Genomic DNA, 23,750 nt, shown 5'->3' on the forward strand with positions numbered 1-23,750 from the left:
CACGTGATTGGCATGTTATTACTGTAGACTGCTTAATGAAATCCAAACATCGACCTTATCGTCATTAAGCAGGCCATTGTACAGGCTTTAGGGTGTTTAAATACGCGTTATATGAACTGCTTGAAGCAGGTCGCCGTCAGCTCATGAAGCTTTGTATAATCTACTTACCTACAGCTAAAACGTCTTAAACAAGACAGGTAGATATCGCAGAGCCTACCCTTTGGACTAATCGTCGATCAACATTAGTCGAGGAAATCACCAGATTTCTGCCCTCCACTGTGGATGGCGGGCAGGGAATGTCGGAGTCGAACCGACTAAAAACCTGTAGCTCTACAAACAATCCACGTCCGAACCTCGCATAAGACAGAACTCATGAAAAAGCAAAGGGGGCAAAGTGCGAAGCTTAGTGCGGAGCACATCTCTCCCAATCGCCCTCCCCCTCGGGACGCCAGACCGGTGGTCGTCGGCGCCACGACCACCAGCCCTCTCGGTCAAGGCTTGCCTAGATTGTGCCGTTAGGGTGGGTTATCCTACGGAATACCCCGCTGGGTCTGAACCAGCGTGGGTCGAGGATAGCTGGCCTTCCATCACCCGGATGTTCTTGCGTAAAACACGGGCAGAGCAGCTTGTACGTCGTCTTCTTAGGCCCCCCTCACCGGTCCCTAGGCCGACATGTGAGGGGGACCCGAAACACTTAGAGGACCAGGGCTTGTGCGTCTCTCACGCGCCCCGCTGCTTCTTTCTGCGAGATGGTGCACTCGCAGAAGTCGAGCATCGCCTTCCACGACTCGTCGTCGCCGAGCATCGATGCAACAACACTCGGCAACGACAAGTCGTTTCCTATTTTTGCGACGAGGACACGGCGCCACCCCTCCCATGCGGGGCAGGCGACGAGCGTAAGCTCCGCCGTGTTCAAGTCGCAACCACAATCGTGGCACTCTGCCGTCGGCTCGGCTTCGATCCGGTGCAGGAAGTCACCGAATCATTCTAGAGCGTCTAGCAACTGTATAATGTTTGAGTTAAGGAGTATAAGTGAGTAAAAATATAGAAATATAAAGAGAAAAAATTTAGTAATAATATTTAGTACCTAATTAAAATTTCTTTTTTCGGTGGATGCTGTTTTGGATCAAATATTAAAATGAAAAGAAGTGAAAAATACGAAATAACCACATACCTTCCCGTTGATAGAAATTCTTCAAAACACAAGTTTTAGATTCTCAAAGTTCAAGTCCCGTTACAAAGCTCCGGGCATTCTATCAATTTAATTGGAGGTCCGCGCCAGGCCTCTTTACCCCGCTTAACTTTTCGATTTACATTCAAAACGGCCTTTAAAAATCCAACTCAATAAACCGCAGTTTCAATGCGTACTTTACGAATCATCCGAGTGTGAAACTTTGAGCGGCTGCGACCATTGGCAGAGGCCCGGTAGGAGGAGCCTAGGAGCCACGCCTGCTGTTCCCTGCGCATGCTAAACGCGTTTAAACCCCGTTTAAGCGGTATTTTGGCGCAAAACCGCAAGAAAATGTAGGTAACCACCGCCGGGGGTAGGGCGTAGCTAAATGAAAAGATTTTTCTCGATTGAACGACGATTTTCGAACATGGCGGGCAGTCGGCGGGAACGCGCGGGAAAGTGCACGGCCACTTGTTCTGAATCCAAAATATTGACAAATTTTAATAATAATACATTACAAATATATCCACAGATAAGTTTAATGTATCAAAATGAAAAATTGATTTAAAGTTTTAATTGTAAAACTTTCGAAAGATGTGAGATGTGACTTGATAACTTTTCGTAAAGTTTGGCAATTGACTCGAGGATGGACAGCCACAAGTCTTTCCTTATAAAGGATCTGCTTGGGGACGTGCTGAGGCCGGGAGCCGCTGGTGCAATAATAGGTAGGTCGGGATTTTATAAACAATTATCAATTAAATTTAAATATAGGTAAATAAATTGTCTTGTAAGTTCAGAATGTGTACCGTTGACAGGAAATAAACAAACCTCTTTGCTAAATACTGCCATATCTTTCACGACAAATATATCAAAAACTTAGATCATCCAGATAATTTTATTGTGGATAGAATTTTTTACGGTAGGCAGCGGCCTTAGCTGTGCTCCAACGTTGCTGGTGTTGGCGCTGGACGTACGGTAACCACTTACCATCCGGGGGGTGTAAGTTCTTCTATTTTCAACAGTAAAAACGGAACAGGATATGAAGTTGTTTATAAGAATGACCCCTTTTAAAATATAGTTTTTTTATTTCTTAGGTGGGTGGGTGAGCTCACGGCCCACCTGGTGTTAAGTGGCTACCGAAGCCCATCTACAACGTAAATGCCGCCACTCACCTTGAGAAATGAGTCGTAAGGTCTCACTTTTAACAGTACGTATTTTAGGTATTGCTGACGTCCATGAGCGACGTTAACCACTCACCATCAGGTGAGCCGTGTGCTCGTCTGCCTATACGGCAATAAAAAAATGCACAACGGCTGCCTCGCATTTCAAACCGAAACGCATTACCTACTGCTTAACGGAAGAAATTAGCAGAGTGATTGAACGACCTACCTGTGCTGACTTACAACACGTCATATCACCAGTAATTATGCAAATTATAATTTTGCGGGTTTCATTTTTATTAAACGATGTTGTTCCTTCACCGTGGAAGTCAATCGCGAACATTGGAAGTAGGACGTATAGGTAGGTACGTTTTGTAACTTTCTCGATATCGAGAACGTTAAAAAACTCGCACTAAGCACACAGGTCACTAGTCTACAGTCTACACGTCTCAAAGTGACTGGCTGCTTTCCCATTATAGTCTGCGATGGTCAAGTGAAAAAAAGTTAAAAGTATTTGACACTATCGGTGACACGCAGATTGACCCACTTTTTGAATTTCACCCACTGCGGAAAGTTATTTAAATTTCAAATCATCCCTAGTAAACAGACTATTTAATTCAGAAACAGCTTATGTTAACGGAGCGGTATGTACTTTGGTCGCGATCCTCAGCAGTGAGGGAACGATGAAGAAGAAGAATGTGCTTTCTTAGATTGGCCCATTTAATTGCATGGTGGGTATAGTAAGTGTTCCATAATACTTCATTAGTTGTATGGGTATGCAAAGAGAACGGTAACAGACGCGGTCAAGCAAAATTTAAAACAGGCGCATATTTCACGAGGCTTCATTTTCCCGTAAAAAATAATATGATGGTGTTGATATACGGAATGTGTTTAAATGATTTATGATTTTTGTTAATACTAGTGTGGCGGGTAGCCATCATACAATCCAAGATATTTGACAGATGCCTGAATCTCGCTAACGATATTTTCAAGATAAGCTCGCATATATCGTCATAGTCGTAGAATAGTGACGGATCTGACAAATATTAAACTTCACAGGGCAGCCATTTCAAATAGTCATGTTAGATTTTTTGTCATAACTTTTTAGATTCAAATTCTGTAATTATGAAAATTGGCATACAAGCAAACAAAAGGATTCGTTTTAAAATAAAATAAAAATAATAACTTAAAATTACACAGTTTTCTAGAAAAATCACATGCTTCATTTTACTTTGGAGTTGATACAGTCACATAGTATTATCCGACATTGTTCCTCGGAAAGTTACTGTTGAAGGAATGACGGAAGTCACTTTACGATCATGTTCTATTAACTTACAGAGTAATATTTTGGCGGATATGTTATTTGTCATATTATATTATTTTAAATTTTAACCGCAGGTAAGTATTATAGGTCGGCAAGTGGTCAGTAAGTAACCAGATTAGGATGTCTTAAATAAAACACAGACTAATTGGTCTTACTCTTTTTTAATCAACATGATATACATGCTTAAATTAAGTATTTATTATCAATAGTAGGTATTCTTTTATTACTATATAGACTAAGCAGACTATAATGTTGACTCTATTTGGATATGATTACTGATTTCTTGGTAAATTACTAACCTAAAAATTTAAATACTAATCATTATATAGAATTTAATTATAAAGAAAAGAAAAAAACATTTATTAAAATGAAAAAAATCTTAACAATCACAACTTCAGAGATCAAAATAATAACAATAAAATAACTAAAATTATAAAAAAAAACCCTAGTGCACAATTATTCAGTCGGATTCATTACCAGCTTCAGTAACATTACGTCCATGAGTTAAACTTCTGAAAAATTTATGATATTTCGAGGGTATTATTGAGGAATTGCAAAGACTAATAAGATTGTTATATTTATCATTACTGATTGGAATTAGACCTACATAAGCTTTCTTTAAGGCTGGAGTTCAGACAATTCTTTGTATAAATTGAACATCCAACCGATGCTGAAGTCACCGAAGTCACCTAAATACAGCCATTTGGACGCTGCTCTATAATGCGACTCTACTGGTACAAATGATTCAACGTGGGTGCAAACCCACATTACCATTTCATCGTCAACAATCCGATTATGATTTTTATGTTTCCCCCTCATGTCTTCTTCAATCAAAGTACTTCCGTCATACTTATCCCAAGCTGTCCGAACCAACCTTTCGCTAATCGAATATTTACTTAAAAACATGATTTTACAATCCTCTATTGTTGATGATTCTTTTGGCAAAAAATAATTGTTAGTGAATTGACGGTTATGCTTTAAAGCTCTTTGAAGACCCCTTTTCTTCTGCTGTTTTGTAGTATAATTCGCAACATACAACCATTGTTTCTCACAATCACCTAATTCTCAAAACTTATCAAATGCACCCTGTCTTTCTTCAAGGGTCAACATAGTGTAACATTTACTTTTACACGCGCAAGTACTGGGTAGGCACCCATAGTTTTTGAAGGAACAAAAAGGCCCTTTTTGGAGGAGTTTATTTCCCGGCATTTTTAAGCGCTTTCTAGTAACTTCTTTTCAATCATCGTAATTTAGGATTCGTTTTTTACCTCTACATCGAATACGAGGCACTGGAGGACACGACTGGCATGAGGACACAACTGTGTTGATTAAAGGACAGTTGCTATAGTCCGCTTCATCATGAGTGCAACAACAAAAATCGTTACAGACTTCGCCATGGCCTTTTGCTGGTAATGGCAATCGGTTAATCGGTTGTGGGAAAGGTGATATATCTGATATCAAGATAGAGGTATTTAAAGGGCTTAAAGCTGGGCTGATATTTAGGGACACGGTATGTTGATTTTCTGACGAGAGTAAATCTGGTCTGGAAGCATTTTGATATCCAACTATAAAGTGATTTTCTCTAAGAAAACAAGTAGAGGATGGTATGTTTTGATTCCTATTTTCATCTGTAATACTTTCGTTTGCTCGGTGTACATCGTCTGCAAAGACATTCTCATAAACGTCGTTCATTTTACTATTGCATGGCGTACTCCTGGAGGTAAAGGTGAATGGCATTCTGAAAACATATCAGTATGTAAAAAATAAATAAATTCTTAATAACACAAGTTAACGTTTACGCCTAAGGTGAGGTTTTACACCCTTAAATTGATTCAGAACAAAGAGATTCGGAAGTACAGAAATAAAACAATTTACTTCTTTTTATTTATACGGGTAAAATATTACTGACATAGGATTATTTTTTTATAGAAAAATATATTAAATATATACAAATAATCATTTTTTTAAGTAGAATAAAGCTGGATCTGAATTTAGTGCAAAGAACAAAGTCGGATGTTCAGATACGACTATTAGTTAAAAAAACATGTTCATTGAATAACGTCGGTTGTGATCACCCGTCACTATTATATCCATAGAAAAATGTAATATAGTTACATACAATTTTAAAATTCAATTTTTTTTTAAATATAACACAAACTCTTCAGAATAATGTATAATCCGATATTCAACATTCTTTTTATGTAAATAAATTTTTTAAATGATTTTTAATTTTCCGTAGAAAACCGACAGATCGTCAGAACCGATACTTTATTCATTTACTTTAGTAAATATGGTTTTAATACAAAAATTAAATAATACCAAAAGTTAATACATAATTAATTAACCTACCTGGAGTCCCTGGTATACAGTCCTCCTCATCAGTGCACTCTTCATGAGTAAAATTCGTAATTTGTGCATTTTTGCTTCTTTCTTCCACCAGTTTTAACATAAGCTTTGATCGTCCTGGTTTCATTGTGACACACCTTTTAACACGGTACGTAAGACTAGATACGTAATAATTAATAAAAAGGTAACTGAGGTAATCTAGTGTAAATGTTTAAGAAAAATTGAATCTAAATACAACGCGTGGGCAACTTCGAGGAACAATGTCGGTTGCGTGGATACGTCGGGAGTGGGAGGGCCGGGCGCGCGTCGTGCAGAGACGATTAAGCACAAGCGTCATTTTACTATGAGCGTCTATCAAATCCGTCATTATACCGACTGCTTAATTTGAAATCTAAAATACATGTAATTTTTTTTTTAATGTAGCAATAATATTTAGACAATGTATTATCCAAATATGGTAAAAAGTGGATTTTGGATTTTTTTCAAATCCGACATTATTCTACGATCATGACGATATAAAAGTTTCGAACAACAACATTTGGACCGTCGGTCTACCGAGCAATATCACCCGCTCGGTGGAAGATGTTACCTTTGTCGTATACCTACACTAATGCTATAGATCGGTTATTGATTTTTTGGCCTTTTATTTAGGTCGAGACTTTCAGAATAAATAAGAAACCACACAGAAATACGCGCGTAAACGATTTTCGCAATTGCAACAAAACTTAGACTAATAGAAACGATAGAAGACTGAAGGAATTAAAGTTCGCCGGATAATGTAAAATATTTTTTTTTTAGCTAAAACCATTATTTTCACTCGCTTACATGAGCATGTTAGATCTCTTGATACAGATACAGCCGCCGTGGTCACATGGACGTGATTGGAGAACACACTATCATGTCATAAGTCTTAACCCATTGGTAATCTCGCTCGATATTTTCAGTGGGGGAGGCTGAGCCTTGTGAGTTTGTTCACTGGTCACGGTGAAGCCGGATTAGCCTCTCGAGGCAAAAAAGTCATAGTTTGTTAATATTTTTGTCTGTCAAGCGAGTAGGTACTGTTATGAATTACTAATCATATGCGATATTGTGTGTCGAGATTGCTAGACTTGTTGTCACCAATATATTTTTTTCTCAGCTCATTATATTCTTTAAAAGGATTTTGCTCTGTGAAAAGAACGACATTTCTATCATCTCCACAAGATTACTGTCTTTCTTTTCCCCTACCTTGTAGGATAGGGCTGGTACCCTAACGGGCTATACCTACGGGCCAATTACGCCCAATCGGACTTCCTCTATCTAGGAACACGCCGGTCCGGCGTCTGGGAATATAATATGCTCTGCGTCAACCCGTACCGTTAGATACGTAACAAAGCGCTACGCACCGTTGAAAATCATAGTTTTTCAGCATTGCAAATGATTGGCTATTTTTTTATACAACCAATTCTTTTCGAGATGTTTTATTATTACATCCCTTGAGAATTTCCTACAACTGGTGAAGAAATCACCGTTCAAAATTTTACAGCGCTAAATGGCGCCAAAATTATACGACCACAGAGTCACAGGGCCTTCTATTTAAATTTGAATTAAAAACTAAACTATTCAGCTTTTTCAACTATGAGACCAGCCAGTAAGTAGTAACACTAGATTTAGATCTAATGTATATGTATATGTATAAAGTTTAACAATGTTTATATTTATTTGTAGTCTATTATGTATATTGCCAGTACGAAAAAGTTTTTCGATACCGTGAAAAATAGAAAAAATAAATACATGCAATGCAGTTACTTTGCAGTTACTATGCAGTTACTTTGCATGCAATGCAATTGTTATTTTGAAAAAAAAATATCCCCTTTAAATAAGCGTTCTTAATTATATGACCACAACTATATACTGTACGTGATTTAGATGAATATTTGAAAACATTATCTTTTATAGGTAAATAAATTAACACTTTTCTTCTTAATTGTCGTCACCTGTCAGTTGTGGTATCCATTTCGAGGTTATACCCAGCTGGTCATGGCTGTACCAGATGTACCCAGTCAATATGGTGTCTTCATAAGTAATTACCGGCTATCTAATTTTATAGAAAAACCTATTGTAATTTAATTATTCAACTTGGGATCACTTATTTATTAAACATACGAATATAATTTTATATTAAACAAAAACTAGGTTTTGCCCGCACATTCGTCCGCGTGGAATAACGCTAAATTTTACCCGCGACTTCATTTACGTAGAAGGTGAAAATATTTTCGAATAATAGAATGTTAAGGAGCTATTAAAAGTTAAGGTACCAAAGTTACGCTTTTTAACCGATTTTAAAAGAGGAGGTTAATTCGACCACCATTTTTTTTATCTATGTATGTTTACCGATTTCTCGAGAATGCTTGAACCGATTCTGATTTTTTTTTTCCTTTTTTTGTTCGAATTGATAAACTGCTCGAATGATCTTGTAATCATCAGAATCAGGATCTGATGATGGAATCCTGGAGAAATCGAGAAAAATCTACAATTTTCAAAGCCTATCTTGAAGTGATCTGGGTGTTTCTTGTTATTGTTCTTACTCGGTGCCGCCGCGCACCGTCCGGACGGCACCTTGTACATCATTCTTACGCGCTTGATCATTATTTTGCTGCGTTGTTATTTTAAAACTGCGATATCTTCTAAGATACTCATTGGAATCAAATGATGTAAAGGGCAAATTTCTTTTAAATTAAATACTTGTAATGAATAACGTATTTATTTGGATAAGGATTAATGTAATCTTTATAAAAACACCTTCACAAATAACGCTTATTTTAGAATATCTCATCATAGCTACATCTCGGGTTTGGCCGACGGGAAAACGCAAAGCCAGCTTTCCTAGCACCGGTCACCGTTCTTGTCGAACTCGTCGGATATGACGAAAGAGTTCGACGTGCAACCTAGCCCAAATTCACTGAGTTTCTCGCCGGATCTTCTCAGTGTGTTCAGTGTTGTTCCGATCCGATGGTAGAGTTAGGAAGGTGCGCTTGCCCGGGCTACAAGTCCTCCCAGGTTGAGCTCCGTGAGATCACCTATAAAACCGCGTGTAGCTAATATAATAGCCCTTAAGCTATCGACGATTAGGTAGGGAAAAAAGCTACTAAAGGCAATTAAAAGTAGTGCGATAGTTGAATGTTGTTAAATAAGTACATTACTACAATCAATTAAGATGCGGTATTGTTATGATATTTTTTCCAAATTTTAAACTTTAAATGGCTCTCCTGTAAAGTTGCATATATGACGCTTAAAACAAATAGCCTTTCACCTGTCGATATAGTATATTAGAGCTCAAAGACACATGAAACATTATTTATACAGAAGATTCAAAAGCACAAAAAGAATTTTATTACTGGTGGTAGGACCTCTTGTGAGACCGCACGGGTAAGTACCACTACCCCGCCTATTTCTGCCGGGAAGCAGTAATGCGTTTCGGCTTGAAGGATGGGGCAGCCGTTGTAACTATACTGAGACCTTGGAACTTATATCTCAAGGTGGGTGGGGGCATTTACGTTATATATATCTATGGGCTCCAGTAACCACTTAACACCAGGTGGGCTGTGAGCTCGTCCTCCCATGTAAGCAATAAAAAAAAATCATATAGAATATTCTTCAAGTATTTCTATTTAATTATGTAAGTATATTCAAGCATAGGGCGTTTAAATGTATGCACATAATTAGGGGCAATGCGAAAATACCCAACGAAATTGACTCTCTTGTTACAAACGTGAAAATAGCACGGAAACTATGTATAATTCATAAAATCTAGCCAATTAGACGGTCGTGATTAAATTAACGTCCTAATATATGCACCTACGCGACAAGGGAACGCGCACACTCGCAAATTAGCGGCTTATTACAGAGGCGCGGCGGGGACTCCCGACCCTTGAACACGTCGCTTTGTTTATGATATTGATAGTCTTGGGTATATATCTACGTTGTACTTTAAAAATACTTTAAAAAGTTTCGAATTAACGTCAATACTTTTTGCACTTAGTTCGTAGAAAAAAATAGAAATAATTTCACACGTCCTTACGGATCCATCAGATCCAATAACCCTTGCATTAGACGGCTTCCACTCTAACACTAGGAGTAGAGACCCTGGTAACCGTACTCGTCGAACTCGGTAAAGAGTTCGACGTGCAACCTAACCCATGCATCAGCTCACTGAGTTTCTCGCCGGATCTTCTCAAAGGGTCGCGATTCCGATCCGGTAGTAGATTCATTCGTCGAAGCTGCTCTTGAGTTGTTAGGTCTCCTTCGGGGGCGCTCGGGCAGCTGTTAGCAAATCCCATCCCTCCTGGCTGAGCCTTTGCTCGCCCATCTGTCCTTGTGAAACTGAAAAGGCCTTCAGGCCACCAGTAAACCATATAGAACAAAATATAATGCGGGCCTTTTGTTTTTTATTGAAAACGACTACAAAGGCAAGATTTTCTAGGCGTTGGCGCAATTTAGCGTAAGTCCGGATTTATATATTGTGTCAAATATAACATATCGATTGCTGATAGATCCTCTCTACTTTCCTCTTATTTTAAAATATCTGCTCACAGTTGCGCCGAAAAAATGACTTCTTGGGGTTTTTTTCAAATCCGTCGGACAGTAAGTACTTATCTAGGTGTGACGTTTGATGGTTATATGCTTACGGCTTCGTGAACTGATTTTGTGTATACATTCAGGTTCAGTTTGGCAGCTGTAATTTGTACACTCATGATTCATAATCGTATTTGTATTTTGGGATGATTATCTCGAAAGAGAAAGAGCTTCCAATAGGGCTGTTTTCCGGACGCACGGAATTTGTTTTTGTTTTACAGTCTTAATGGTTTGAATAAACCGTTCCCTATGCTGGAACCTAAATAATTACTAGCTTGATAAGCAATTGTTGCTAATAAATGGAAAGAAACATTCACTTATTTACGCCGCATAATTATATAAGATTTTAGTTACTAATTATTTATTTAAACCGTATTGTAACGCGAAGTCTGCTTGAAAATCGCACCTAGTCTCCTGAAACCGTACATTCTAACCGAGAGTAGTTTTTTTGCACTACATTGCATCATCATCAGCCTATCAGTCCACTGCTGGAGATATATCTTTCCAATTGCACGCCACAGAGCACGATCCTCGGCTTCTTTCATCCAGTTCTTGCCAGCTACTCCTGCGTAGATCGTCACTCCACCGAGCCTGAAAGCATTCTGCACTACGTTTGCTAATTCGCGGTCTCCACTCAAGAACAGGTTTACCCTCACAGCTATCCGGTAATATGAGCGGCCCGTTGTCACTTCAGCTTACTAATCTGCTGTGATAAATCGATATCTCTGGTTCTTTGTCGAATCACATTGTTCCGGATTCGATCCTCCAGATAAACTTCAAGCATTACATTGAATGCGAAACATTATTCAAGTAAGCCTTTTAGAACAATTACAAAACGTGTATTCGGTTTTTTTATTTTATTCACGAAAAGAGTGGACCACCTTCACGCTTCTCTTCCCGGTGGTAAGTAGTAATTGGACTAAACAGACCTTGAGATGCGAAGTGTATACCAATAGGTTACTATATAATGTAAATTTGGGTAGTCAGTCATTCAAGTTATAATGCGGGCGACTCTACAAATGCTCTACCACCAGTAATTACGTAAATCCGTAAATTTGACAATTGTATTTAATATAAATATACGATCTCCTTCCTTCATCGTGAAAGTACCAGATATGCATTTCCTTGTGTATTGATTGTGTCATCATTCGATACGAGTACCGCAGATGTAATTTAGTCCACGTACGCAGCAAACTGATTTGTTAATCTGATAATCGAGTCATAAAAACAGATGTTACTTTTTTTAAGGGATTGTATGACTAAGACCTTTAGGTCAAGTCTTATTTTAATTTTAATGAAAACTGCACTCTATGAAAATTGGTAATATGAAGTGAAATGAAGTTGATTAATATGAAACATGGTATGAAATAAAATGAGATAAGATGAGATGATATTAGATGAAATACTTAGTCTGACCATAAATACTGTTACAATTAAAAATAAAAAAAATCTATTGCAAATAACATTTATTACTTTTACAGTGTATTAGTTTAATACATAAATATAAAACAATTTCAAGTATAAAAAGCTTATTCGAAGTGGTCTCCATTGGCTGCAATACAGTCCTTTAAACGTTGAGGCCAGTTATCAATAAAAGCACGCACTCTTTCCATGGGAAACATTTTCACTGCCAATCGTACGGATTGTTTTAGGGACTCCAAATTATCATGGCGTTTAGAGCAAGCCATACTCTCTAAAACTGACCATAAATCATAACCCAGCGGATTAAGATTGGGACTAGACGACGGCCAGTCTTCAGCTCTGATGAAGTCCGAAACGTTCGTTTCCAACCAAGACTGCGTAGACCGAGCTTTATGACCTGGCGTCGAGTCTTGCTGGAAGGACCATTCTTGATTATTGAACATGGTGTTGTTAAGGGGCTTCACTACCTTCTCAAGAATGGTATCTTGATGCACTTGTGCCGATGTTTTGATACCTTTTTCACAAAAGTATGGCTCAGTCACTCCTTCATAGCTAATACCCCACCAAACCATCACTGAAGTCGGATAGTGACCACGTTGCACTCTGTCGACTAACTGGGAAGCTTCCTTAGAGCTTTGAGCATAAATACGGTCATTTTGTTTGTTAAAATGTTGCTCAATTGTAAAAAAATTCTCATCCGTAAACAAAATTTTTCTATGACCTTCCTTTGCGTACAGCTTCAGTAGTTGTTTTGATTTTACCACCCTATTCTCTTTTAAATTATCTTCATCTCCCGAGATAAAATCTTTTGCTTGCGGACAGGATTTCTTCGAATTGTTTCCCTTACTGCTTTGACCACCTTTTTCGTGCGAACACTACGTGGACGGCCAGATCTTTTTCTGTCACAAACAGAGGAGGTCTCATTGCACCTATTAATAGCCCGGTACACAAACATTTTACTAATACCAAGCGTATGGAGAGTTTTAAAAATTGCATTTGGCTCCATACCTACTTTGTGTAATGCAATCTCAGCGATTCGGTTCTCTTTATTACCCTACTCCATTTTAATATTGCAAAATATTGTACAATGTATTGGCGCCAAAACGAGAAAACTCAATGAGCAATCATATAAAAATTAGAGATTCCAAATTCAAATGTAATATTTTGTTTATTTTTATTGTAGCAGTATTTATGTCCAGACTAAGTATAATCTCAGTAAAATGCTGGGCATTTACTGAGACTTTTTCATTGGACTTTTTGGAGGATCCCGAGAAGTTCCGTCCAGTGACTGTTTTATTTCCCAATTTGTGCAATTTCACAGATACTAAACAGTTAATAAACCATCTTTATTGCACATTTAAACTTGAAGAAACACTAAATAGACAAAATAAAACAAATGACACAACTTCACTCCTCGCGTTCCCGCCAAAAGTCACAGATATTACTTCAATCGCGTTATTATAGTGATGTGAGATATAACAAGTATAGTCTTGTATGAATTTAATGTGTTTCCCGAGCTTCCCCTCGCCACTTCCAAGCCCCGACGATACTTTATGACTAACGACCTCTTGTGCTTGACCACTTCTCTCGGTATTCTTTTAAGGACTATTATATTTTTGTTTCCCTTTAAAACGTGGACTGTACACATAAGTTACAATTTATTGACCGATATTATTGCTATTGTTAACTCCAATTTTGTACGTAACATATTTACTCAATTATGTGAATTGACTTCCGTATGAATCATAATATTTATAAGGGCAGTAAGTTTACAAAATTTGCAAATCGGTCATTAACTAATTACTCAATTATGTGAATTGACTTCCGTATGAATCATAATATTTATAAGGGCAGTAAGTTTACAAAATTTGCAAATCGGTCATTAACTAATAATAATTAAAAGCGTTCTTGTCACATTTTTTTGTAATTCACATTCGGCGTTTCACGAAACACAATCGAGATGTTTTCAACAAATCAATCGTTCATTAACATCAATAAAATGTGTACGGTAGCATCGCATATGCTCTCAAACTCAGCACGGCGCCACTCGTGAGAGCACGCGACCAGCACGCGCGTACACGACCGCTCACCTCCGCTGTTGTACATCAATTAACGTGTTAAATCCAGCGCGTTGAGGGTAGGAGATTGTTTTTATAATTGATACGACTTATTATTTGTTTTAAAGTGTCCAATTATTAGATAAAGTGGTGAAATGCGATGTAACAGTTTGATGATGACTATTGGTTTTTCTTATTATTGTTTCAAAAGTGCGGGTGTCGGTGAGATTGGAATGAAATGTTGTTAAAGCCGTTAGCTTAATACAATCAAGTAATGGGAAGCGAGTTTTTTAACATGTGAATCTTCTAACACGAAATATTAGCGAAAGTTTACTAGATCATTGTCGTTTCTGTTCGCGATACGTTATAATTGTTAGTTTCGATGCTTCCATGAAAGACGCGCAAATCATTATCGACAAGGGTAGTTTTTATTATCAAAAACCTAAATGAAATCCTTAATACAATACAATACAATACAATATTAAGCAGTATTTTCTAGAATTTAAAAGTCGAATTAATGGCCTCAATAGATTGTTGTCAGCCTAAAGTATTAAGATGTATATGATTCAGCAAAAGGCTTACAGGGTTGCGTCCACAGCATCGCTGATTTCCTTCGCTTGGTTTTTTTTACAGGTGGGCGAGTAAATGCTCAGCCAGAAGGATTGGAATAGGCAGACGAGCATACGGCCCACCTGATGGTGAGTGGTTACCGTCGCCCATGGACTTCAGCAATGTCTGGGGCAGAGCCAAGCCGCTGCCTACCGTTTCAAAGTTACTTTCACGTTGTGTTAAAGCTCTCCAGTAACCACTTAAGACTAGATGTGTCACAATCACGGACATATCAATATACAAATGATAACAAATAGAAGTGCAAAAGTATTATAGATATAACACGGGGTTCATTCAAAAAGTTTATGCGCTTTAACATCTTGAATTATAAGTTCGTTGGACGTTCCTTGCCGGCCGGTTGAGGTCTGAGGGTGAATAAATTCAGATAAGATGATTTAAATTTTTAATGCTACCGTTCATTTCACGACCGACTCCAACTTCGAGGAGTTTTCATCTTTTATATTTCATTTTTATTTTATGCTGTGACCTTGCTAGAGAATTACATATTTTGTTAATTCAGGAACCCCCAATTTTCTTAATTAGAAATTTGATTGACACAAACCTCTCCAAAGTACGGGTAACCATTTGTCCGGCCCTTAAAAAAGATAAGAATAATTGATAATAAGTTTTGGGGGCGCGGGTGGGTACCACCATCTTGCCTATTTCTGCCGTGAAGCAGTAATGCGTTTCGGTTTGAAGGTTGGGGCAGCCGTTGTAACTATACAGAGACCTTAGAACTTATATCTCAAAGTGGGTGGCGCATTTACGTTGTGGATGTCTATGGGCTCCAGTAACCACTTAACACCAGGTGGGCTGTGAGCTCATCCACCCATCTAAGCAATAAAAAAAAACATGTTGATAAGTTAACTGCATTTATTCAGTCGGTCGCCAAGATACGGGTGTGGTACTCACGATCCAACTCCCGCGTCATCTGTCCTGAACAAGGATCCCTTGGCTTTCGGCTCTGGCCGTGTGATCTAGAATAGCACCACCACATTTCTTCGCGTGGGTTTGAAAGGCGACTAAAGATTTCCCCGGGGAATGGGAAGCTTTCTCTGACTAACCTAATTAGCGTATCCTGATCGCGAATCGGGATTACTGGTGATTGGTAGGGTATTGCTAGTTGGGTGGTGGGTTCGTTCGGCTCTTTATGCAATTAGAAAAAAATAACCCCCTCACTAATTCTTTCCTAATAAATCAATTCCAGGCTTCTGCAGATCAAATTTACACTTAATTTACAAAAGGCCGAATTAAAAAAAATCTATCTACTTATTTATGTCTACCTATCTAATTATTATCTATATTAAATTTATTGGCATTTTTAAACGGTTAACGTAAATTAAATTAATGTTAAAAAAAAGGAAATACGGAACATGTAGGTTCAGAACTGGTATTACTAAGGTCTAAAGCTATTGTTAATGGAATATTGTAAGAACACTCGTCTGATCATTTATCATATCATTATGCTTGATTATAAATAGTACACTAAATTAAGACGTTAATTTTATCTCAAAATGAGAACAGATCTCGTCAGCCATATTTGCACGATGCAATTTATAGACTTGGCTCACCATTAAAAGCACGGCATTAATTTTATTAAGGAAAAGCCGTGAAAAGCGACCTCAAATGAATACCGGCCTCCATTTTCACGCAAATTAAAAGAGACAAACGTAACCATAGACAAGGTTTTCCCGCGCGCGCTAAAACACGCCATTCACCGACGTCGGTATTCAATTGCTCGAGGGCGTAAAGGAACGCCCCGAGGCATTAATTAGAGCAGAAACTCGTGTCTATGGCCGTTCCTTTTTTAAAACTGATGTCTTTATTCGGCCCTGGAGCTTTGTGTACGTTCCGTTTCTGCTTGAGTGTTGAAGTTAAGTGTTAAGTGAGGTTTTGTTATTAATGTCTTGTTGGTTATCGAAATAACTGGAAAATTCATTGTATGGATTAAAAAAAGTCACAATTATTAATTAATAATTTTTTTATAATTGAAGAAACAATTGTTCATTTTGATCGTAGGGTTCGATCTTTTTGTGGTGGCCCGGAGGCCTTTCCAGTTTCACCAGGACAGGTGGGCGAGCAAAGGCTTAGCCAGGAGGATTGTTCGAGGGGTGGTCAATTAATAAATAATTTAGATGGTATTGCACTGACATCATCATGATATACATATATCAGTAAAGACAATGCACGTTTAGTTAGAATATATTACAATATTTAGAGGTAATTATGGAGTCGAAGCAGTTTAAACATTAATATTTGAAAAGGCAAAGGGGTTTCGAGTTCTTTGAACAAATTGTCAGAAAAAGAGGTGAAAATTTGTAAAAGTTGCTGATAATGGGCAAGGGAGAAAGCCCAGAAGCACAAGTCCAATGTGATGATTGTACCAGATACGCTCCACTCTCAACACTTCAGTCCACGTTGCTATCCCCACAGGCGAGAATAGACAGTAGTGGCGCAGGATAATCCAGGGGAAAGTTATTAGAGAAGGCCGCGACTCTCAGCAGTGAGGATTATCGACGCAACGAGGATTTTTGAAAAAACAGTTAATCATCTCGCATTCAACAGTGGGTAGTATATGCGCATCAACTTACCCATAATACGGGGTTTACAAATACCTAACAATATTGATGTATTTAGATAACTATAAATTAACATCAACAAAAATTGTACACTTGGAAGACTCGGAAATAAAATAATAACGATAAAAAACGAGAGCCGTCAAATTAGTTTTCATTACTGTCGTACTCATGTATATTTTGTGTGAGATGTCCATTAACCGTCCTCGTTTTTTTATCCATTTCCATTTACCGCCCGGGGTCAGAACCAAGGCAAAGGGGGAGGGCGGGGGTTCCTGCAGTCAACACTACAACCACACTCGCGGCGCAATCCCGAGGATGCCCGACCGACGGGTCGTTGAGGCGAACCCCAAACCATCCTGGTTTTTAATTAACCTTTTAAATACCAGATAAACCCCTGTGATAATATAAAAGAAAGAATTTCCTAACAAACTTCTCATTTCCCACAGGCTCTATGAATTACGTCGAAGAACAACAAGAAAACGTGAGATGTGCATCGCAACACAGCCAAATCCTAGAAAGTTCCGACATCGATGACGACATATCTGTGGGAGACAACCGCAGCGAGACATCGACGCCGAAAAAACGTTACGACCTTGAGAAGAATTCGAATGATTCAAAAAAAAACCAACCGGGAGACGCAGCTTCCCTCACAGAGTACGAACAGAACAGAATAGCAAATTACGAATCATTCAAAGATGACGAACGAGACTTCGAGAATAGGAGCGATGAACGAATGAAAATCTACGAGGGCGGTCTGTTCCATTTGTACAGACCCGACCGAGACTCCAAGGAGGAGGAAAATGAGAGGTCTTTCGTTATGTCCGGATCTCTTACGGACAGTATCTACGGCCGATCTATGGACCTGTCAAAGACAACGTTCCAGTCGCAGCTGTTGGCCGGTTTTGCTGCTTCGGTCATGGCGGGAACTTCGCAGAGAGATTCACAGGATGCCACAGGTATTATTCACGGATACCCTCTCTAGTATATACTGTACTATTCATAGACCTATATAGTAGGGACACGACATATTGTTCTATACGTACAATTGCTTATATAAATAGCACCCATTTTGAAGGCACATACATAAACATATATCTATCTCGTTCTTACTCAGCACTTTAACTCGCAGGAAAACAATATAACAGTATTTCAGTGCGTACATAAAATGAAACATGAATATACGTAAATATCTCCGTCTCCGTCTAATGAGGCCGAAAATCCGCCATGCTTAGCGCGCCAAATGTCATTGTCACGTCAGTTCGGCCGTCTGTTTTGGGTTGTACATTATTTATTGACTATGATATCGATTTAATATGATTGATTATATAAAATTTCATAATTTATCATGCTTAAAACATACAAAAATAATTATTAAAACTTATTTTATAGGATCTCAAGAAAGTCGATGTCCTAAAACTATTATCTATATGTATTTAAATTCATTATGGAGCCCTCATCCGAAAAATCAATTTTTCGGTCGGAATTTATTGATCATGACACTAATCATAAATACCACTTTAAAATATGTCATCAGAACATATTTAGACATTCTGTTTAGATATTTCGGGAAAAAGGCTACCGACAAAATCTCTTCGGAACTATTTAAATAAAATAGTTTTATTCCGCAGTGAGTAAAACACTATTGTAAATTTGTTAAATATTTAATAATTAAGTGATTTTAGAGAGGAAGTCACAAGGAATGACGTTTGTAATTAATGAATAAATGTTCTGTAGGTGTTTTTTTTTTTCACGCAGTCCCTTGATAAGTTTAAAATTTGAATCACTCTCAAGCGAAAGTGATTCAAATGGTGCGGCGCACCTTCCTTGGGGTGCGCTGCGGTAGTATGTTACGGACTTTAGAGTCAGCAAAACAATTAAAATAGATTGTAATAGTCTAAGAAAAACACGTACTCAAAATACGATAACATTTAGCATGCTGGAAATGGGCTGATGGCTTTGAACTACGCCATATCTTTATGTTTTGCGACAAACGACAACTTTATAAAATCAGTGTAGCAACTTTTAAAAATCATCATATCGTTTACTTGGCAAATTCGAAGGACGAACTTGTCTTAGATTTCACCCATCTAAATCATATCATATTTGCACAATTCTACAAATAAATAATACTCAACAATATTTAAAATAAAATGAGCCAAGAACGTTTATCGATAAAACCTGATAACATTGAAATCTTTTGTACAGCACTAAAGCCGCCATGTTTTGTGGCCAGATGACGTCACAGTGGCACGAAATTTTGGTTGACGTTTCATTTCCATAGGTTTCCTACTTCATTGGTACTATTGTAAGGTTTTGTATGAGGTAGACACACGTAGAGCAAGACGAGGACGCTAGATGTATGAGGAACATAGTGTCTAACTCTTTGTGGCCTAAGGGATAAGACGCCCGGCGTATTCGTATCGAGCGATGCACCTGTGCCAGGGTTCAGATCCCACAGGCAGATATTAATTTTTCTAATAAAATACGTACTTAACACACGCTCACGAATAAGTTCTACGATGTAGGAATAAAATCGTCTAATATGTATAATAAAATGAAATCCAGAAAAAATATAATTTGCATAATTACTGGTGGTAGGGTGCATGGGTACCACGAACCTGCCCTATTTCCCGTGAAGCAGTAATGCGTTTCACTTTGAAGGATGCGGCAGCCGTTGTATTATAAAACTGAGATTCAGAGCACGTGTCTCAAGTTGGGTGAGGCCAATTAAGTTCATATCTTTGGGGGCAGGTAGATCGCGAGCTCATCCACCCATATAAGCAAATTAAAACTACAGTTTATAATACAGTTATTTAACATAATTGATATTATGATCTCGATTCGCAAAGGGGCGGTACTGAAGTTTTGTTTCCGTGTTGGCCAATAGCCATCTCCATTAGCATCGAGAATTAAAAAAGCAACTCTAAACATTTTCTACGTCACCGTTTTTGTTGATTTGACAGTGAATGGTATGGCGATATGTGAGCCGCACACTGAAGTACTATATAGGTCTATGGAGCCGCACGATCGCCATCGGCCTGTCTATTTCAAATGTAAAGCCAGCCTGGAAGAACGGTTGCTACCCTATCAGGCACATTTCTTTACCTATTGACCCCCTAAGCCCTGGTATAGTTGTATTTAATGCACTAATTCCATTACGAATAATAATTCTAGGCGCATATAGCATTTATCAACTGATTTGAATCAATCAAGGGAGTTTCTTTTAGATGAACATGTATGTTTAAATAAATCATTAAAATAACAATTCAATTAGGTTTTCAGGATTGTTGGACTGTCAGGATTAGCGTGCACAAACGTAAATACAGATTTGTTTCGATCTTCTTAGAGTTTCATTTTAGTGTAGAGGAAAAATAAAAACTCTTTGGAAACATCGGTCTTTTTGCCTGCGGTTTTTTTTTAGACACCAATCCAGTTTGACTTCTAGTCGATGGCAGAATCTTTTTACAGATATCTTTTAGGTTTTCGAGGTAGTTAGTTTTGTCTTATAGGCCTTTTCTAGAGTGTTCAATTCAAAAAAATACTTGTCTGTATTTACACATGCTGTAGGTTCAGAAGTATTTTCTTGCATTCACATAGGTTTGTAACTATACTTGAAACCTTAGAACTTATATCTCAAGGTGGGTGGCGCATTTACGTCGCAAATGTCTATGGGCTCCAGTGACCACTTAACACCAGGTGGGCTGTGAGCTGGTCCACCAATCTAAGGAATAAAAAAAAAAGGTTTGACTCTACAGATGTCCATCGCCTTTCGAGTGTTTTCGTTTAATCAAGTTTCAAATAATAAAGTTGATTGATAAGTTTACAATTGAAAATGTCTGTGGACGGCGCGCGGTGTTTTCGCCTGCCATCCTTGCACTAATGACGAAAGTTATCGGCTAAGTGTTTTTTTTTTTATTGCCCTTTTAGGCAGACGAGCATACGACCCACCTGATGGTGAGTGGTTACCGTCGCCCATGGACTTCAGCAATGCCAGGGGCAGAGCCAAGCCGCTGCCTACCGCAATCTCCGGCTTCACCGATTTCTGTTTGTTTCGATTAGATCAGCAACTACCGAATCGTGCTTCGGCGACTGTCAGCACGAGTCGCAAGCCGCGCCGACGCCGCACTGCCTTCACCCACGCGCAGCTCGCGTACTTGGAGCGGAAGTTCCGCTGTCAGAAGTACCTGAGCGTTGCTGATAGAGGCGACGTGGCCGAGGCCTTGAGTCTCAGCGAAACTCAAGTCAAGACCTGGTACCAGAATCGGAGGTAAGTCTAAGACAAATTTGACGATCATCACTGCGACTCAAGTCGGTTGGAACTACTGAGTTATTAAAACCAAACCAGCCCTCCCAAATGCACTTATTCGGGTTCTGTTTCGATTGAGATTATAGAATTACTTTAAGCTTTATTTATCTCTAGCGTTCTTAGTTTACTACATCATAGGAGAACTGATTCAAAAAGAATAATCTTACATAGCTATTCTAGACATCCAACCCACAATTTTAGTGGTAGTGGGATGTCTTGTGAGTCCGCACGGGTAGGTACCACCACCCTGCCTATTTCTGCCGTGAAGCAGTAATGCGTTTCGGTTTTAAGGGTGGGGCAGCCGTTGTAACTATACTGAGACCTTAGAACTCATATCACAAGGTGGGTGGCGGCATTTACAGGGCTCCGGTAACCACTTGGGCCCTGAGCATGTCCACCCATTTAAGCAATAAAAATATATTTTAATGTTCTATGATTTGGTTTGCAATAATAAAACCTGTATTACTAAGTAAGGACTTCACCATCCAGGACAAAATGGAAACGACAGAATCAGCTACGCCTGGAGCAACTCCGAGCCCAGGCCGCGACCGGGGAGCGAGAGCTGTCCCACGCCCTGCCCCTCACCTGCGCGCTGCTGCCCCCCTACCCTGCCTACATGCACTGCCATCTTTGAGGACCATCGGGGTCTAATCTAGTTCAAAGCTTTACCCATCATTATGATAGCGCTTAGTGAACATGTTGATGGTCTGGAAAATGAAAATTTGTTATTTATAACCTTCGACTTTTTGCGTTTATAATGTTTTGAAGTCGTCGTGGCCTAACGGATAAGACGTCCGATGCATTCGTGTTGAGCGATGCACCGGTGTTCGAATCTCAGGCGGGTACCAATTTTTCTAATGAAATACGTACTTAAAAAATGTTCACGATTGACTTCCACGGTGAAGGAATAACATCTATACTAATATTATAAAGAGGAAAGATTTGTTTGTTTGTTTGTTTCGAATAGGCTCCGAAACTACTGGACCGATTTGAAAAATTCTTTTTCCATTAGAAGCCGACATTGTCCCTGATGAACATAGGCTACTTTTTTTATTTATTTTTTTGGTTTCATGTGTGTTTTAATGTTTCCGAAGCGAAGCGAGGGCGGGTCGCTAGTCGTGTAATAAAAATGAAACCCGCAAAATTATAATTTGCGTAATTACTGGTGGTAGGACCTCGTGTGAGTCCGCGCGGGTAGGTACCACCACCCTGCCTATTTCTGCCGTAAAGCAGTAATGCGTTTCGGTTTGAAGGGTGGGGCAGCCGTTGTGACTATACTGAGACCTTAGAACCTATATCTCAAGGTGGGTGGCGCATTTACGTCGTAGACGTCTATGGGTTCCAATAACCACTTGATACCAGGTGGGCTGTGCTCGTCCACCCATCTACGCAATAAAAAAAAACCTGTTCATCACAGGAATGTTTGTCCGAAGTGGGAATCGAACCCACGACCCTCGATGCAACAGTCAGAGCTGCTCACTACAGCGCTATTAAATCAGTTGTATTGTTGAAATTACTTTTCGAGCGGCTTGCGGCAAAATGAATTTGTTTTATTTTATTATTTTTCCTTATGGCAATTGGCTTCTTGCTATGCCATTGTTGTGAGTGTTGAGTTTATAAAAATCTTCAATTATTTTATACATACGCTAGTGCACCCGACAGACGTTACTCTGTGGGCACGTCTTAAAGTTAAAAACATCAAACCTCTTTGGATAAATTGACACAATTTCAACCGTTGAAGATTATAAAAAAAAATTATACTAACGGAAATGTGAATCTAAGCCATTTTCGAAAGCACAGAAACAAATTCATCAAAATCAGTCCAGCTGCCATACACAAGCGACAGAAGAATTACATAAATACATGTATAAAGCTATTCTGTTATATAAAAAAATTAATAGAACGGAATGTAATGAAGTTGATTAATCTGAGACTGTAATCGATTCGGTTGAAATTAAATGAAATGAGAGAGATTAAATGAAATTAGGTCGTAGTGAGATGCTGTTTATTTACCCGTTTTCAGTAAACTTTTTGGATATACACAAAAAGCCAGATCCAGCAGCTTTCTATTATTTTGACATATTTGTGCACTATCGCAGATTCGATTTCACGATAAATAAGTCATTACTACCCGTTCGAACCTGAAAAAAGAAAAACAAAAT

The 23,750-nt window shown here is 38.6% G+C and overlaps 1 protein-coding gene across 1 annotated transcript; it reads left to right on the forward strand.

Moving 5' to 3' along the window:
- Positions 1–1,166: 1,166 nt before the first annotated feature.
- LOC114242558 (uncharacterized) lies at positions 1,167–23,750 on the forward strand. The gene is made up of 4 exons (XM_028173744.2): positions 1,167–1,896; positions 17,729–18,238; positions 21,342–21,549; positions 22,078–23,750. The coding sequence occupies exons 1-4, from the start codon at positions 1,818–1,820 to the stop codon at positions 22,220–22,222; spliced, it is 942 nt and encodes a 313-aa protein (XP_028029545.2). The 5' UTR covers positions 1,167–1,817; the 3' UTR covers positions 22,223–23,750.

Source organism: Bombyx mandarina, chromosome 15 (assembly GCF_030267445.1).
Source record: "Bombyx mandarina strain Sakado chromosome 15, ASM3026744v2".
In the NCBI taxonomy this organism is placed as follows: domain Eukaryota; kingdom Metazoa; phylum Arthropoda; class Insecta; order Lepidoptera; family Bombycidae; genus Bombyx; species Bombyx mandarina.

Excerpts from the sequence above, each read along its gene's own strand:
- LOC114242558 (XM_028173744.2), top strand. The coding sequence starts at position 1,818 with ATGGACAGCCACAAGTCTTTCCTTATAAAGGATCTGCTTGGGGACGTG. Across the intron at positions 1,897-17,728 it reads AGCCGCTGGTGCAATAATAG|GCTCTATGAATTACGTCGAA; the intron begins GTAGGTCGGGAT and ends CATTTCCCACAG. Across the intron at positions 21,550-22,077 it reads ACCTGGTACCAGAATCGGAG|GACAAAATGGAAACGACAGA; the intron begins GTAAGTCTAAGA and ends TTCACCATCCAG.